Genomic DNA, 18,502 nt, shown 5'->3' on the forward strand with positions numbered 1-18,502 from the left:
GTGTGTACTGATGCCCATTTTTAAGAACAAGGGTTGTGATTCTGATTCTGATAAAGTTGATGAGCCACACAATAAAGTTATGGGAAAGAGTAGTGGAGGCTACACTCAGGACAGAAGTGAGTATTTGCGAGTAACAGTATGGTTTCATGCCTAGAAAGGCTACCACAGATGCAGTATTTGCCTTGAGGGTGTTGAAGTACAGAAGGAGTGACATTGTGTCTTTGTAGATAGCCTATGACTGTGTACCCAGAGGGGAACTGTGGTAATGCATGCGGAAGTCTGGAGTGGCAGAAAAGTATGTTAGAATAGTACAGGACATGTATGGGGGCAGCAGAACAGTACTGAGGTGTACTGTAGGTGTGACAGAGAAATTTAAGTTGGAGGTGGGAGTACATGACGGCTCAACCCTGAGCCTCTTCTTGTTTGCAGTGGTGATGGATAGGCTGACAGATGAGGTGAGACTGGAATCCCCATGGACCATGATGTTTGGAGATGACATTGTGATCTGCAGTGAAAGCAGGGAAGAGGTGGAGGAACAGTTAGGTGGAGGCTACAGGGAGAAGAGCTAGCGAACTTTAGATACTTGGGGTCAACAGTTCAGATCAATGCTGAGTGTGGTAAGGAAGTGAAGAAACAAGTCTAAGTGGGTTGGGACGGGTGGAGGAAGGTGTCAGGTGTATGATGTGACAGAAGAGTCTCTGCAAGCATGAAGGGCAAAGTTTATAAGACAGTGGTGAGGCCAGCCATGATGTACAGATTAAAGACAGTGGCAGTGAAGAGACAACAGGAAGCAGAGCTGGAGGTGACGGAAATGGAGATGTTTAGGTTCTCTCTAGGAGTGACGAGGTTGGATAAAATTAGAAATGAGGTCATCAGAGGGACGGGCGAGGTTTGATGTTTTGGAGACAAAGTTAGAGATAGCAGAGTTTGATGGTTTGAACACGTCTCGAGGAGAGAGAGTGAGTATATTGGTAGAAGGGTGATGAGGATGGAGCTGCCAGGCAAGAGAGCTAGAGGAAGACCGAAGAGAAGGTTGATAGATGTCGTGAGAGAAGACATAAAAGCAGTTGGTGTTAGAGAGGAGGATGCTGGGGATAGGGTTATATGAAAAAGGATGACACGCTGTGGCGACCTAACGGGACATGCCGAAAGTAAAAGAAGAATAGAACTTGCTTGGCTAAAGCCTATGAAAGACGAGACATGACTTGACTTTGACTTGAAACTCATTACTTGAGAAGTCTTCCTGTTAACAGTTAACAGTTTTCCAGTTTGGTAGTGTGCCATTTGTTTTGTTTTTTGAAATGGAAGTGTTTTTTTTTGTTTTGTTTTTGCCGCGAAGTGCGTGTGTTAATTTTGTACTCTTATCCTGAATGTTGAGGCTTTCCTCTTGAATGAAGATCTTGGGGACTCCCTGGATAGTGTCGAGGCACTGCTTAAGAAGCATGAAGACTTTGAGAAGTCTCTTAGTGCTCAAGAAGAGAAGATCACTGTAAGTTTAACATTTTCTAAAATGGAAATATTCATAATATACATGTATAGTGTGTGTCGGAAACGTTTCAGGACTATTGTCACAATGATGTTTCAAACCCAAACTACGAGGTTTCCACTTTGTTAGCCAGATGATCAACCGGCACATCTACAAAGAGATTTTGCTGCGTTTGCTTCATTCAGTGTGCAAGAAGAGGCAAGAGCTGTGACACAACTCGTGACTTCACCAAGACAATGCGCCGGCTCACATTGCCCTGAGTATCTGACAGTTCCTCGCAGAAAAGACCCTCACTGTACTGGATCACCTGACCTTGCGCTGTGGGATTTGTTTTTTTGCCCTTTCCCCCAACCTTAGGGCGTGCATCAAGGGCCGGGTGTCCAAATGTTTTCCCTCCGAGGGCTGCATACAGAAAAATAGGATCCAAGGGCCACTTAAAATTTCTTCGATTTTATTAAACACGCTAAAACTAAGAAATCAAGCAGTTATAAATTGCAATGATTTTGAGAAACTGCTACATCACAGCTTTGTGTTAAAGGTGATTTTTTTGTTTGTTGTGATTTTGGGTTGGACCGCAGCTCCAACTCACTCACTAGAGTAGATCCACCCTTGCCTTGTGCAGATTTCCAGATTCCGAAACAGAGCAAGGGCAATTTGTAATAAGCTGGCATTATTTAAAGGAGTGTTTACTTGAGGCTCTTAAGTAATCATTTGTCACAACTCAAGACAACGAAGTGTAGAAAGGACAGCATTTTTGCTTCTGAAACGGAATTATTGTTGTTCATGAGGCATTATAAGGAGAATAATTTTTTTTAACTATATTATTTTAATTGAAATAGCTTTGCATATCTAGAAAAACGGATATACAGTGGGTATGGAAAGTATTCAGACCCCCTTAAATTTTGCAGTTATATTGCAACCATTTGCTAAAATAATTTAAGTCCATTTTTCCCCTCATTAATGTACACACAGCACCCCTTATTGACAGAAAAAAATGGAATTGTTGAAATGTTGCAGATTTATTTAAAAAAACAAACAAACTGAAATACCACAAAGCCAGTATTCAGACCCTTTGCTGTGACACTCATATATTTAACTCGGGTGCTGTCCATTTCCTCTGATCGTCCTTGAGATGGTTCTACACCTTCATTGGAGTTCAGCTGTCTCATTATACTGATTGGACTTGGTTAGGAAAACTACGCACTTTTCTTAATAAGACCTTACAGCTCACAATGCATGTCAGAGCCAATGAGAATCATGAGGTCAAAGGAACTGCCTGAAGAGCTCCGAGACAGAATTGTGGCAAGGCACAGATCTGGCCAAGGTTACACTTCAGGAACCTAACGTTCCTAAGACCACAGTGGCCTCCATAATCCTTAAATGGAAGACGTTTCGGACGACCAGAACCGTTCCTAGAGCTGGCTGTCCGGCCAAACTGAGCAATCGGGGGAGAAGACCCTTGGTCAGAGAGGTAAAGAAGAACCCAAAGATCACTGTGGCTGAGCTCCAGAGATGCAGTAGGGAGATGGGAGTAAGTTCTAAAAAGTCAACCATCACTGCAGCCCTCCACCAGTCGGGGCTTTAAGGAAAGATGAATGCGGCCAAGTACAGGGATATCCTGGACAAAAACCTTCTCTGGAGTGCTCAGGACCTCCGACTGGGCCGAAGGTTCACCTTCCAACAAGACAATGACCCTAAGCACACAGCTAAAATAACGGAGTGGCTCCAGAACAACATTGTGACTATTCTTCAATGGCCCAGCCAAAGCCCTGTCTTAAACCCAATTGACCCGTTTTGAAGATGTGGATGACATCAATATAGCTGCGAAGACAGAGCTGTGGAGGATCTTGGGAGAATCCCACCAGGTGTGCATGAAGGCATCTTAAAGAAGGGTGGGCAAGTGTTAGATGCCAGGGGGATTACTTCCTTGGGAAAATAGTAGTTTGGATTTTGTATGTATCTTTTGTGACACCAGCCATGGAACATTTCTGACACACCTTGTTTGTATATACAATGTCCTTTAAAAAATATATATATTTTTGCCTTGTACATCCTTAAGGCTTTAGATGAATTTGCAACCAAACTTATTCAGAACAACCATTATGCCTTTGAGGATGTGGCAACTCGCAGAGATGCGGTAAGAAAACAAAGGATTTCTACTAATTTACTGGTTAAATCAACCAATGATTATTTGATATTCTCTTTTAACTGAATATTTTTTAGCTTCTCAGTCGTCGAAATGCCCTACATGAGCGCGCTCAGTCTCGACGTTCCGCCCTGGAGGATTCTTTCCACCTGCAGCAGTTCTTAAGGGATTCTGATGAGCTCAAGAGCTGGATCAATGAGAAGATGAAGACTGCTACTGATGAAGCCTACAAGGTAGTGATTGGAAGTTGACTTTGAAAGTCAAGTGGGGAGTTTTTTTTCATGGTGTGTTAATGTAAGGATTATAGAAAACAGAACATAGATACATATGTTCTGCCATGCACCATTTATTTTGTCTGACAACAGGACCCCTCAAACCTGCAAGGCAAGGTGCAGAAACACCAGGCTTTCGAAGCAGAGCTATCAGCTAACCAGAGCCGCATTAATGCTCTGCAAAAGTCTGGACAAGAGTTGCTGGATGGGAAACATTACGCCTCCACTGAAGTGGGCTGCCGTATGGAAGAAGTCAGCTGTCTGTGGAAGAAACTACTGGAAGCCACTGAGCTGAAAGGTGTCACCTGAAAATCTCTTATTGCTAAGAGTTGCATCAACAATAATAGTACTGCAATGCAGAATACATTTTCATTGTTTTAGGTATCAAGCTCCGTGAGGCCAACCAACAGCAGCAATTTAACAGGAATGTAGAGGACATTGAGCTGTGGCTGTATGAGGTCGAGGGTCACTTGACCTCAGAGGACTATGGGAAAGACTTAACCAGTGTTCAGAACCTACAGAAGAAACATGCACTTCTAGACGCTGATGTAACTGCTCACCAGGTACATAATCAAATGATGAGACATGGATACAGTAATTAACTGTCATATGGTATTCCATGCTACTTCTTTGTTGTTTAACAGTAACGGTTTACACATACATGTGATTTCTCAGGATCGAATTGATGGAATAATAATCCAGGCTCGACAATTCCAAGAGGCTGGGCACTTTGATGCTGACAACATTCAGAAGAAACAGGATGCTGTAGTCATTCGTTACGAATCCCTCCGTGAGCCCATGACTGCACGCAAACAGAAACTGGCAGACTCTCTTCGTCTCCAACAACTTTTTAGAGATGTTGAAGATGAGGAGACTTGGATACGTGAGAAAGAGCCCATTGCTGCCTCTTCGAACAGAGGTAAAACAAATTCTTATATTCATAAGTAATGCATTTTAACACACTAAATTAGCAGAATGGCAGTTGCAATAGGGATGTTGATCAAAATCCAAATCATTTCAGGTCCATAAAAGTGCCAGGAAAGACCTCATGCCAAACATCCAGACACATTTCCTAAATTTCTATCACTAAAAAAAAAAACAATATTACAGAATAACCTCCAAAGGTTATGCAATTTGGAAATAAATTACAATGTTCACGAAAATATGCTTCAAAGGTGGGTCATAAACAATGATAAACTTCAGCTGATCTTGTGAAATTTCAGCTCAGTGAAGCCCGCCGCACACCAAACGATGAGGCCGAACACAATGGAACTCTCGCGCAGTGTGCGGCATTGGGCAGCTGCTTTTCACGACTGGCTGACGGTCAAGTCACTGGTTTCTTTAATGGTGTAAGATGCCACAAGAGGCTGTCAATAACGGGAGTCCATTTCCTGTGCCGTGAAAAAGTATTGCCCCCTTGTTGAATTCTATTTTTGCACAGTTTCCTCACTTTAGTCATTAGGATCATCAGAAAAATTTAAATGTCAGACAAATATAACCCAAGTGAACTTAATATGCTGTTCTTAAATGGTGACTTCATTTATTAAGGAAAAAAAATAAATTGCCCCCTAAACCTAATAACTGGTTGGGCCATCCTCAGCAGCAGCAACAACTGAAATAAAGCGGTTTCTATAACTGGCAATGAGTCTTTCATATCTCTGTTTAGATATTTTGGCCCACTCGTCCTTGCAGAATTGTTTGAATTCAGCAAAAATGGTTTTCGAGCATGAATAAGGTCATGCCACTGCATTTCAATTGGATTTAAGTTTGGACTTTGACTAGGCCACTCCAAAACCTTGATTTTGTTCTTTTTAAGCCATGCAGAAGTTGACTTGCTTGTGTGTTTTGGATCGTTATCCAGCTGTAGAACCCAAGTGCGCTTCAGCTTTAGGTCACAAACTGATGGCTGAACATTCTCCTACAAGATTCTCTGTTAAAGAGCAGAATTTATGGTTCACAGCAGGTTGTCCTGGTCCTGAAGTAACAAAGCAGCCCAAAATCATCACACTACCACCAATTTGTTTGAATGTTGATATGAAGTTCTTTTTCTGAAATGCTGTGCTACGTTTAAGCCAGATGTAACGAGACACACCTTCCAAAAAGCTAAACTTTCATCTCGTTGGTCCATATAATACTGTCATTTCTCGTGTATAATGTGCACCCCCCCCCCCCCCCCCAAAAAAAAGTCAATGGTGCGCATTATACATGGGTATAGGGGAAAATTAAAAAAAAAACCTTCCCAATTTATAAATGTATACCGCCATCTCGGTTATGAGAGAGGTGTATACTTTCGTTCTAATACACCACCGCCACCTAGAGGTTATGAACAAGGTGTAGCCTGCACTTTCATTCCAATATGACGGGGTACGTATGTCTATATATATGTACAGTTGTGCTCATAAGTTTACATACTGTTTTTTTTTTTTTCAAATACGACTGATGACTGAACAACAACCATTAATTTCTTTATGGTTAAGTTTTGTTTAATGATGCTTTTCTGAAATGCTTGACAGTTTAATTTGAATCCCATTAAAGTAAAATTAGGTTTTACTTAACCTTTCTTGTTTTCTTTAAAGAATTATACCCATCTTACAAATTCTGTCTGCGTAATCAAACATGAGAACAACTGTGTTTTCTCATTTACTAAATAAAAGTAGGGCTGTGAATTTCAAAATAAGCAAGTAAATAAAAAAAGTATTGTGTTCAAATAAAGTGCTTACGGTATTTTCACGACCATAAGGCGCACTTAAGTCTTAAATTTTCTCCAAAATGGACTGTGCGCCTTATAATTGCGGCACGCCTTATGTGTGCGCCGAGTTCCAAAATCTGTAAATGTTGTGACTATGATGAGCGCTCCGCTTGACTGACTGGGAGCATTTCCTGCTGACACGCTGCTTATATAGAGGAAATTCAGACATGACTGAGGACAGCATGCGGACGTTAAAGGGGGAAGGGTGCGCGTGAAAGAGGACGCTAAAGGCAAGCCCCCAGTAGGTATATATTGGGTAAGGACCCTTGAAAAAGGCACCTACAAAGAGACACGCTTATGAAGCACAGTTTAAACTGCAAGCTATCACTTATGCGGAGGAAGATGGGAATTGAGCAGCTGCGAGAGAATTGAGCAGCCGCGAGAGAATTCAAGATCAACGAATCCATGGTTCGCAAGTGGTGCCTGGGCTAAAGTATCTGCTTTGACTATTGTCTGAGCTTTCGCAAAAGCCGGCATCATTGCTGAACAGCCCCCCAGCAACGAGACTGACTCCCGACAATGACGAGAGGGAACTCGGCATGTTTGATGGCGAAATTGCCCAGCTGTACATTTCGGACACAGATGATGTATCCGAAATGTCGGATACAGATGATGTATCCGAAATGTGGATGAGGATTGATAAAATAATAACGTGAGTACATTGTTAAATATTGAGTACATTGTTAAATACTTCAATAAAGTACAACTGCACTCAGTTTTAATACGGTGCGCCTTATGTATGTGTTAAATACAGAAATGGACCCCGTAACAGACTGTGCCTTTTAATACGGTGCACCTTATGGTCACGAAAATACGGCAACTTCAGAATAATTATTTGAAAAAACTAATAAAATCTCGATAATACTTCATGTTTTGATCATATGGGTAGAAGCAAAATCATGCATTGTAAAAATGCATTATAAAAATGTAGAAGCGTTTTCCAGGATTTTGAGGTCAACTTTGGGTGCGTGTATTATACAACCCCAATTCCAAAGAAGTTGGGATGTTGTGTTAAACATAAATAAAAACAGAATACAATGATTTGCAAATCATGTTTGACCTATATTTAATTGAATACACTACAAAGACAAGATATTTAATGTTCAAACTGATAAACTTTGTTTTTAGCAAATAATCATTAACTTGGAATTTTATGGCTGCAACACGTTTAAAAAAAGCTGGGACAGGGTCATGTTTACCACTGTGTTACATCACCTTTTCTTTTAACAACATACAATAAATGTTTGGGAACTGAGGACACTAATTGTTGACGCTCTGTAGGCGGAAGTCTTTCCCATTCTTGCTTGATGTACAGCTTCAGCTATTCAACAGTCCTGGGTCTCCATTGTCGTATTTTACGCTTCATAATGCGCCACACATTTTCAATGGGAGACAGGTCTGGACTACAGGCAAGCCACTCTAGTACCTCCACTCTTTTACTACAAAGCTACGCTGTTGTAACCCATGCAGAATGTTTGTTTGGCACTGTCTCGCTGAAATAAGCAGGGGCGTCCATAAAAAAGACGTTGCTTAGATGGCAACATATGTTTCTCCAAAACCTGTATGTACCTTTCAGCATTAATGGTGCCTTCACAGATGTGTAAGTTACCCATGCCATTGGCACTGACACGGCCCCATACCATCACAGATGCTGGCTTTTGAACTTGCCGTCCATAACAGTCCGGATGGTTCTTTTCGTCTTTGGCCCGGAGGACACGACGTCCACAATTTTCCAAAACAATTTGAAATGTGGACTCGTCGGACCACAGAACACGTTTCCGCTTTGCATCAGTCCATCTTAGATGAGCTCGGGGCCAGAGAAGCCGGCGGCGTTTCTGAGGCAAGAGAGTCCTGCAGTCCTTTTAGAAGGTGTCCTGCGTTCCTTTGTGGCCTCCTGGATGAGTCATTGCTGTTCTCTTGGGGTAATCTTTGTAGGCCAGCCACTCATGGGAAGGTTCACCACTGTTCCATGTTTTCTCCATGTGAGGATAAGGGCTTTCCCTATGTTTTGTTAGAATCTTAAAACTTTAGAAATTGCTTTTGTAACCCTTTCCAGACTGATAGATGTCAATTACTTCTCGACTGTTCTGGAATTTCTTTGGATCGTGTAATTTTGTTGCAGCTTTTTTAGATCTTTTGTCCGACTTAATTTTGTTGGGACAGATTTAGTTTTAAGTGATTTTTTGATTGAAGAGGTCTGGAGGTAATCAGGCTTGGGTGTGATCAGTGTAAATTAAACTAAAATTGTGATTAGTAACAATTCATGATTTAACAAGGGTGGAGGGGTAATTACTTTTTCTACACAGGTCCAGGTAACTTTAGATGTTTTTTTTTATTATTAATAAATGAAATCACAATTTAAAAACAGCATTTTAAGTTCACTTGGGTTATATTTGTCAATTTACATATTTACTAACTATGCTAAAGTGTAAGAATTTGAAAAGGGGGGGCCAATACTTTTTCACGGCACTGTATATAAGTGGGCCCCTCAATACTGCCAACTCAATATCATTAGCACGCTGTATGTTGCATGTCATTGTAATGCAGAACATCACAAAAACTATAATCAGATCAGAGATCAAGTTAATAATATATATTTCTTTAGGCAAAGATCTTATTGGTGTCCAGAATCTACTGAAGAAGCACCAGGCCCTCCAGGCTGAGATCACTGGTCATGACCCTCGTATAAAAGCAGTCACCTTGAAAGGAGAGGCCATGGTAGAAGAAGGTAGACATTCTAATTTGTAGTTTTTGTTTAGTATTGTAGGTTAATGTGTGATTTACAGTCCACTTCACCTATATTCATGCTGGTACTTAGGACACTTTGCTGGTGAGGATGTGAAGGTTAAACTGTCCGAGCTACATGGACGCTGGGACATTCTAAAGGCCAAGGCCTCTCAGAGAAGACAGGACCTTGAGGACTCTCTGCAGGCCCAACAATACTTTGCTGATGCCAATGAAGCGGAGTCTTGGATGTGGGAGAAGGAACCCATTGTGGGAAGTACAGACTATGGCAAAGATGAAGACTCTGCTGAGGTATGTAAAAACTCTTGTGGAGTGGTTGACTTAATCAGCATATTATTTACTTTGCGACCAGCTACCAGTCCATAATTGTTGAATTTGATTGTCTTTACAGGCTCTTCTAAAGAAACATGAGGCCCTGATGTCTGACCTGAGTGCTTACGGAAGTAGTATCAAGGCCCTAAATGAGCAGGCTACGTCTTGCAGGGTAAAATCACAGTAACCCCTCCCTAATTTGCTCCATGGCAGCAATCTACTCGTGTCCTGAAGTTGTACTCTTTATGAAATGTCATCTTGGATGACCTTTATTCTTTTTAAATTTGGATTAAATATGTTGTTGTTGTGATATTGTTTTAATGAACAGCAACAAGTGGCACCAACTGATGATGAGACTGGAAAAGAACTCGTCCTGGCCCTATATGATTACCAGGAGAAGAGCCCTCGTGAAGTAACAATGAAGAAGGGTGATATTCTCACCCTTCTAAACAGCACCAATAAGGTATATATATATATATATGTTAACTATAATTACAGAATAACAATATTATTGAACTTGATTTCAAAATGCAGTACCCAGCAACATGATGGGGTCAGGTCGTGTCTGCATTCAGACGAGCACATGTATCATGTTCGTTCACAGGCATGCCTTTGCAAGGTGTTCAGAATATGGGTTTAAATGTTAGTGAATTCTACAGGGGAATCTCTAGAAAATCAATCTTTCACTGCCAACAAAGTGACGGGGCGAAAGCGAACGTACGCAACGCCGCCTCTCTCTCTCTTGCACGCTCTCTCATGCTCTCCATGTTTTTGCTTTTATCGTGTTTTTTCAAAGTACATTTATGTGCTTCATGAGCACAGACTAATAGCTCACATTCAATGTGGCTTACTTGATAGAGCAGTCACTGTGTTTTGGATTTGCGGTTTACACACAACAAACTTGACAAGGGAGTCACAGAGAAAATCATGCGTTCTCCGCCAGCCAATCACATCACCAGACTCACCTGCTTCCTTACACCTGGAGAGGAGATGTCTAAAGCGTGCTAAGCAGGCAGGCATCCAGGCCAGCCTCTAACCGCTAGCCCACAAAGACCCATGATACCTTCCCTCATCCTGGCCAATGTTTGCAAACTGGACATTAAAATGGTCCATATACAACTCCAGATACCTGCACAGCATGATGTAAGAGACTGCTGTGTGTAGTTTTTACGGATTCGTGACTCACTGACAAAATCTTGGACCCCGCTATCCAGCTAGCAGGGCTAACATGCTATCGTGCTGACCAAGCCTCTGCGGAGGGAGGTAACACTCACGGCAGGGGGGGGGGGAGGAAGTATGTGTTTCTATTAGGGTTGGAAAACTCTTGTCACAAGGCCGATTTGATGCACATCTAGATACACAGGTAGCGATTCGATTTATTAAAAAAAAAATAATAATAATAATAATAATAAAACTATCTACACGGGCGGTGCGATGTGATTCGATTCTGGATTCGGTCTAGAAAACAATGTGATAGTTAATGAGAGTTGATGTTTACGCATGTGCTAATCAAAAATAACTTTGATTGGACAAACGTCAATTTATAGAATTGGGTTCAGTCGAATCTTATTTTCAAACATGTACAGTAAAAGACCACTTAACACTGAGCATTGTTGCTTCATGGCACTGTAAAAAATTAAAATTATATTTTCTATTATTTAAATAGACCACAACAAATACAATTATTTGGAATATTTTCTGTCCACAACCTCTGCACAAGCCATGGAGGGCTTCGTGCACCGTGCCATTCAAGCACTGCTTTTAGTTTTATTTAAAATTATTTATTTATTTTTTTTTATTTTTTTTGTGCTGACTGACTTTCTGAACTTTTAACTCGTGATGACTAGCTTAGTTGCACGGGTCTCAGTTTTGGGACATACCGGATTTGTGTCCTCTCGGTAGTTTCTTTATAGGGTCGCACAGTACCAACACGAATGTATTAGTGGACTGTGAGGACTCGAGAAGAAGCATTAGTGTGCTGAATTATAGCCCAAGGAACTTGCCGAGATGTACCTACATTTGCTATATTGTCTGCATGTTTACAATCTTCGGCGCACATTTCGCCACCGGCCCATTTTGACGGCAGACTTGCGATAAGGTATGTAACGTGACATCACATTCAATGTTTACAACTCTTGGGGGAACGCTACTTTGCTATCGCCGTGACCACGAAAGTACAACCCCAATTCAAATAAATTTGGGACGTTGTGTTAAACATAAATAAAAACAGAATACAATGATTTGCAAATCATGTTCAACCTATATTTAATTGAATACACTACAAAGACAAGACATTTAATGTTCAAACTGATAAACTTTGTTTTCAGCAAATAATCATTAACTTAGAATTTTATGGCTCCAAGATGTTCCAAAACAGCTGGGACAGATGTCCCACTGTGGGACATCACCTTTTCTTTTAACAACTTTCAATAAACGTTTGGGAACTGAGGACACTAATTGTTGAAGTTTTGTAGGTGGAATTATTTCCCATTCTTGATTGATGTACTGCTTCATCTGTTCAACAGTACGGGGTCTCTGTTGTCGTATTTTACGTTTCATAATGCGCCTCACATTTTCAATGGAAGACAGATCTGAACTGCAGGCAGGCCAGTCTAGTACCCACACTCTTACTACGAAGCCACACTGTTGTAACAAGGGCAGAATGTGGTTTGGCATTGTCTTGCTGAAATAAGCAGGGGCGTCCATGAAAAAGACGTTGCTTGGAAGGCAGCATATGTTTCTCCAAAACCTGTATGTACCTTTCAGCATGAATGGTGCCTACACAGATGTTTAAGTTACCCATGCCATTGGCACTAAGACAGCCCCATGCCATCACAGATGCTGGCTTTTGAACTTTGCGTCCTTAACTGTCCGGATGGTTCTTTTCCTCTTTGGCCCGGAGGACACGACGTCCACAATTTCCCAAAACAATTTGAAATGTGGACTCGTCGGTCCACAGAACACTTTTCCACTTTTCATCAGTCCCTCTTGGATAAGCTTGGGCCCAGAGAAGCTGGCAGTGTTTCTGGGTGTTGTTGATGAAAGGCTTTTGCTTTGCAGAGTAGAGTTTTAAGTTGTGCTTAGGGATGTAGTGCCGAACTGTATTTACTGACATTGGTTTTCTGAAGTGTTCCTGAGTCCATGTGGTGATATCCTTTACACATTGTCGTTTTTTGATGCAGTGCACCCACCTGTTCCAAACAGGTGTTTGATGAGCATTCCTCAACTTTCTCAGTCTTTCTTGCCACCTGTCCCAGCTTTTTTGGAACGTGCTGCAGCCATAGAATTCTGTTATTTGCTGCAATCAAGTTTATCATTTTGAACATTAAATATCTTGTCTTTGTCGTGTATTCAATTTAATATAGGTTGAACATGATTTGCAAATCATTGTATTCTGTTTTTATTTGTTTAACACAACGTCCCAACTTCATTGGAATTGGGGTTGTACAAGAAAAGGTCTTACCTCTGGACTGGCCATCGGGGGGTTCTCCACCAAGTACCAAAGTAATGTTTTGATAGAGGTCAAAAATGTGTTTTCCTCAATGAATTGCAAAATAATTTGAATGTGATTTTCTAGATTTTCTTTTTGTTATTCCCTTTTGTCGCCTAGCCTTGTTGCTTTTCGCTGTTCGGCTACTAAGGTGGAATGTTTGTTGTATCCTATGTATTTGCGCTACCCTAGCTACCTACAAGCTACAGCTAGCGCAGCTAAATACAACGCTGAGCTACGGAAGCGATCGTATGCTTAACGTCTGTTGTCAACACAGCGTAAGTCACTAATCATTGCCTCCATGACAGCGAATAAACTATAGTTTGTCAACGTTCACAGTGCAGGGCATGATGCGCAATTTTGATTTTGTTGTCAAATAAGATCTTTTTATGTATTTGTTCACATTACAAAAACAAATGCAACTTCTGAGCACGGAGACTCCGTGACGTAACGGATGCGCCCAAAACAGGATGTCAGGTTGCGCATGCGTACAAACACATGGCGTCGTGTTTATGGAAGTAAATGCATAGGTCTCGTTACGACGCATTTGGGCAATTTCTAGGATTTTGTGCAACCGCAGCCAACATTTTCTCATCAGTTGTAAAGCAATTTCTTTTCACCACTGACTGTTTTCTGCTGCTTCCTCCGCAGTTGCTTTTGTAGCGAATCTGTTTTGTCGAGCAATTGTAACGTTTATCACTTTTTGATGACGTAAAGGTCGAATGAGCACAACCTGCGCGTCCATATTGCACTCGCGTAGGATACGTATCTGATTTATATCCACATATCAAAGAGGCCTAGGTCGATGTGGGAAAAAAAATAGGACTTGTACTTTTTCGCATAGACATGAAAAAAATCAAATGCGTCACTTGAGCAAAATCATCGAAATTGACCTGCAGTTTGAACATAGCCTATGACAAGTATTGTTATCACAAAGGATGGAGGGAGGATAGATAAGATGGGAGAAGCTATCGTGACACCAAAACACCAAGAAAAGTGATTGTGGTTCAGTACACATCACATAGGTCTGGCTGGAATTGTGTTATAGCGGAGACAACTTCAAAGAACAAAATAGCAGGCAAATTAGTACGTGCTTATAGTGGAAAATAATGCAATATATGATAACGCAAGACAGCTAGTCCCCTCCAAAGGTATTGGAATGGTGAGGTCAATTTCTTTTTTTGTTGTTGTTGTTGTATCCTGAAGACATTTGGGTTTCAGATCAAAGGATGAATATGAGACAAAAGTTCAGAATTCCAGCTTTCATTTCATGGTATTTACATTTAGATGTGTTAAACAACTCAGGACAGAGCACCTTTTGTTTGAAACTACCCAGTTTTCAAGTGAGCAAATGTATTGGAACATACATGATTAAATTAACTTCAAGTGAATAACATTTAATATTTGGTGGCATAATCCTGCCACATATGAGCATTCATCTAAAGAATTCCATAATGGATCGGTCGTGACCTGGGTTAACAACGTCCGACCCCGGCACCGTTAACCTGCAGGGCGCTGGTTGAAATTCAGCTACTGTGGGTCGAAGACAAAGGAGAGGTGGAAAGCGGGTTCTTTGACAGAAAGAGAAGAGGAAAGCACAGAGCCTAGAATTGAATGTGGGCACTTTGAATGTCGGGACTATGACACGAAAATCTCGGTAGTTGGTTGACAGGATTATGAGGAAAAAGGTTGATATATTGTGTGTCTAAGAGACCAGGAGGAAAGGCAGTAAGGCTAGACATTTAGGGGCAGCCTTTAAATAATTTTACCATGGTGTAGATGGGTAACGAAATGTAGTTGGGATTATTTTAAAGGAAGAGTTAGCTAAGAATGTCTTGGAGGTGAAAAGAGTATCAGATCGAGGGTGTTATTTATAATGTGAGTAGCGGCTATGGCCCACAGGTAGGATGAGACCTAGAGGTGAAAGAGAAATTCTGGAAGGAGCAAGATGAAGTAGTTCTGAGCATCCCAGACAGAGAGAGAGTCGTGATTGGTGCAGATTATAATGGACATGTTAGTGAAGGAAACGGGGATGATGAAGAAGCGATGGGTAATTACAGCATCCAGGAAAAGAACTTGGAGGGACAGATGGTGGTAGACTTTGCAAAAAGGATGGAAATGGCTGTAGTGAACACTTTTTTCCAGAAGATGCAGGAACATAGGGTGTCCTACAAGAGCGGAGGTAGAAGCACGCAGGTGGATTACATTTTGTGCAGAGGATGTAATCTAAAGGAGGTTACTGACTGTAAGGTAGTGGTAGGGGAGAGTGTGGCTAGACGGCATAGGATGGTGGTGTGTATGATGACTCTGGTGGTGGGGAGGAAAATTAGGAAGACAAAGGCAGAGCAGAGAACCATGTGGTAGAAGCTGTGAAAGGAAGAGTGTTGTGCGGCTTTTCGGGAAGAGCTGAGACAGGTTCTCGGTGGACAGGTGGAGCTTACAGAAGACTGGACCACAACAGCCAAGGTGATTAGAGACAGGCAGGAGAGTACTTGGTGTATATTCTGGTAGGAAAGGGGAAAAGGAGACTTGGTGGTGGAACCTCAAAGTACAGGAACTCATTCAAGGAAAGAGGATTGCTAAGAAGAAGTGAGACACAGAAAGGACTGAGGAGAGGCAAAAGGAATAGATGGAGGTGTGACGTCGGGCATAAGTAGAGGTGGCAAAGGCCAAACGAGGCATATGATGACATGTATGCCAGGTTGGACACTAAAGAAGGAGAGAAATATCTATCCAGGTTGGTCAGGGATGTGCAGCAGGTTAGGGTGATTAAGGATAGAGATGGAAATGTAGGTAAAGAAGAACCAGTAGTGTGCTGGACAGATGGAAAAAATACTTTGAGGAGTTGGTGAATGAGGAAAAATGAGAGAGAAGGAAGAGTAGAAGAGGCAAGTGTGGTGGACCAGGAAGTGGCAATGATTAGTAAGGGGGAAGTTAGAAAGGCATTAAAGAGGATGAAAAATGGAAAGGCAGTTAGTCCTGATGACATTCCTGTGGAGGTGTGGAGGTATGGAGCCATCTCGGAGAGGTGGCTGTGGAGATTTTGACCAGCTTATTCAACAGAATTCTAGGTGTGAGAAGATGCCTGAGGAATGGAGGAAAAGTGTGCTGGTGCCCATTTTTAAGATGTGCAGAGCTGTGGGAACTATAGAGGAATAAAGTTGATGAGCGACACAATGAAGTTATGGGAAAGAGTAGTGCAGGCTAGACTCAGGACAGAAGTGAGTATTTGCGAGCAACATTATGGTTTCATGCCTCAAAAGAGTACCACAGATGCATTTGCCTTGGGGATGTTGATAGAAAAGTACAGAGAAGGTCAGAAGGAGCTACATTGTGTCTTTGTGGATTGAGAGAAAGCCTATGACACAGTACCCAGAGAGGAACTGTGTTACTGCATGTGGAAGTCTGGAATGGCAGAGAAGTATGTTAGAATAATACAAGACATGTATGTGGGCAGCAGAACAGTGGTGAGGTGTGGTGTAGGCGTGACAGAGGAGTTTAAGATGGAGGTGAGACTGCATCATGGATCAGCCCTGAGCCCCTTCCTTTTTGCAGTGGTGATGGATAGGCTGACAGATGAGGTTAGACTGGAATCTCGGTGGACCATGATGTTTGCAGATGACATTGTGATCTGCAGTGAAAGCAGGGAGGAGGTGGAGGAACAGTTAGAAATATGGAGGCATGCAATGGAAAGGAGAGGAATGAAGATTCGCCGAACAGAATATATGTGCATGAATGAGATGGGAGGAGGGGGAAGAGTGAAGGCTACAGGGAGAAGAGTTAGCAAGGGTGGAGTACTTTAAATACTTGGGGTCTATAGTCCAGAGCAATGATAAGTTTGGGAGCGAAGTGAAGAAAGGGGTCCAAGTAGAACAGGTTGGAACGGGTGGAGGAAGGTGTCAGGTATGTTATGTGACAGAAGAGTCTCTGCTAGGATGAAGAGCAAAGTTTATAAGACCGGGGTGAAGCCAACCATGACCTGTCTATATAAGACCCTACAGCTCACAGCGCATGTCAGAATAAATGAGAATCATGAGGTCAAAGGAACTGCTTGAAGAGCTCAGAGACAGAATTGTGGCAAAGCACAGATCTGGCCAAGGTTAAAAAAAAAAAAAAAAAACAACGTCATCATTGTGCTGCACTTAAGGTTCCTAAGAGCACAGTGGCCTCCATAATACTTAAATGAAAGACGTTTGGGACCACCAGATCCCTTCCTAGAGCTGGCCGACCGCCCAAACCGAGCAATCGGGGGAGAAGAGTCTTGGTGAGAGAGGTAAAGTAGAACCCAAAGATCACTATGGCTGAGCTCCAGAGATGCAGTCTGGAGATGGAAGAAAGTTCTAGAAAGTCAACTGTTACTGCAGCCCTCTACCAGCTGGGGCTTTATGGCAGAGTGCTATGGAAGCCTCTCCTCAGTGCATGACACATGTAAGCCCCTATGGAGTTTGCTCAAAAAAAACAAACACCTGAATATCTCCGAGAGTGAGAAATAAGATTCTCTGGTCTGATGAGACCAAGATAGAACTTTTCGTCCTTAATTCTAAGCGGTATGTGTGGAGAAAACCAGGCACTGCTCACCACCTGTCCAATACAGACCCAACAGTGAAGCATGGTGGTGGCAGCATCATGCTGTGGGGTGTTATGGTGCTGGAACAATATAATCCTGAAATATAAGAAGCATATTGCGAGCTATTCCATGGGGAATATTTGTTGTAGCCAGGGATTTTAAACATGGGTACATGTAAGCATTTTTTAATTCCCAACCATGTCAACATCAGCAGTGGGGACTCAAATACTATCGGACTGTATCCTGCCCCCACACTCCAACCACCTATGATCCTCCATCCACCCACAGGGAACTTCACAAACAGGCCCCTCATTTGAGTAAAATTACGGTTTGGACTGAAATTGGAAACAGACTGATCTGGTACTTCAGGACTGCTTCATAGAATAAACTGGGATAGTTTAAGTTTGTTTTTCTGAAAGAGGACTGTTCTAATTGTAGTTACAGTCGGGTTCACTGTACAGCATTAATTTTGCCACAATACCTTTCTTACTTTTGAATGTTAAATAAAGTTTTATTTTTTTGTGCTGTAGGATTGGTGGAAAGTCGAGGTGAATGACCGCCAGGGATTTGTTCCTGCTGCCTATGTGAAGAAGCTGGATCCTAATCAGTCCTCTTCTCGAGAAAACCTGGAAGAACATGGAAGCATTGGACTTCGCCAAGAACAAATTGAGAATCAGTAAGACCAAATATAGTATTTAATTCTTGTCCTTTAGCACTTTCTTATGTATTGTCACC

The 18,502-nt window shown here is 41.9% G+C and overlaps 1 protein-coding gene across 4 annotated transcripts in view; it reads left to right on the forward strand.

Moving 5' to 3' along the window:
• Positions 1-18,502, forward strand: part of sptan1 (spectrin alpha, non-erythrocytic 1) — a 123,093-nt gene that overhangs the window by 34,303 nt on the left and 70,288 nt on the right. For all 4 annotated transcript variants that reach the window (XM_061698168.1, XM_061698169.1, XM_061698170.1 and 1 more), the window contains exons 11-21: positions 1,379-1,489; positions 3,546-3,623; positions 3,710-3,865; positions 3,998-4,202; positions 4,286-4,467; positions 4,580-4,823; positions 9,259-9,381; positions 9,472-9,689; positions 9,790-9,882; positions 10,039-10,173; positions 18,298-18,443. In XM_061698168.1, the coding sequence (XP_061554152.1) occupies positions 1,379-1,489; positions 3,546-3,623; positions 3,710-3,865; positions 3,998-4,202; positions 4,286-4,467; positions 4,580-4,823; positions 9,259-9,381; positions 9,472-9,689; positions 9,790-9,882; positions 10,039-10,173; positions 18,298-18,443 (1,691 nt within the window). The remainder of the gene's footprint in view (positions 1-1,378; positions 1,490-3,545; positions 3,624-3,709; positions 3,866-3,997; positions 4,203-4,285; positions 4,468-4,579; positions 4,824-9,258; positions 9,382-9,471; positions 9,690-9,789; positions 9,883-10,038; positions 10,174-18,297; positions 18,444-18,502) is intronic.

Source organism: Phycodurus eques, chromosome 15 (genome assembly GCF_024500275.1).
Source record: "Phycodurus eques isolate BA_2022a chromosome 15, UOR_Pequ_1.1, whole genome shotgun sequence".
NCBI lineage: Eukaryota > Metazoa > Chordata > Actinopteri > Syngnathiformes > Syngnathidae > Phycodurus > Phycodurus eques.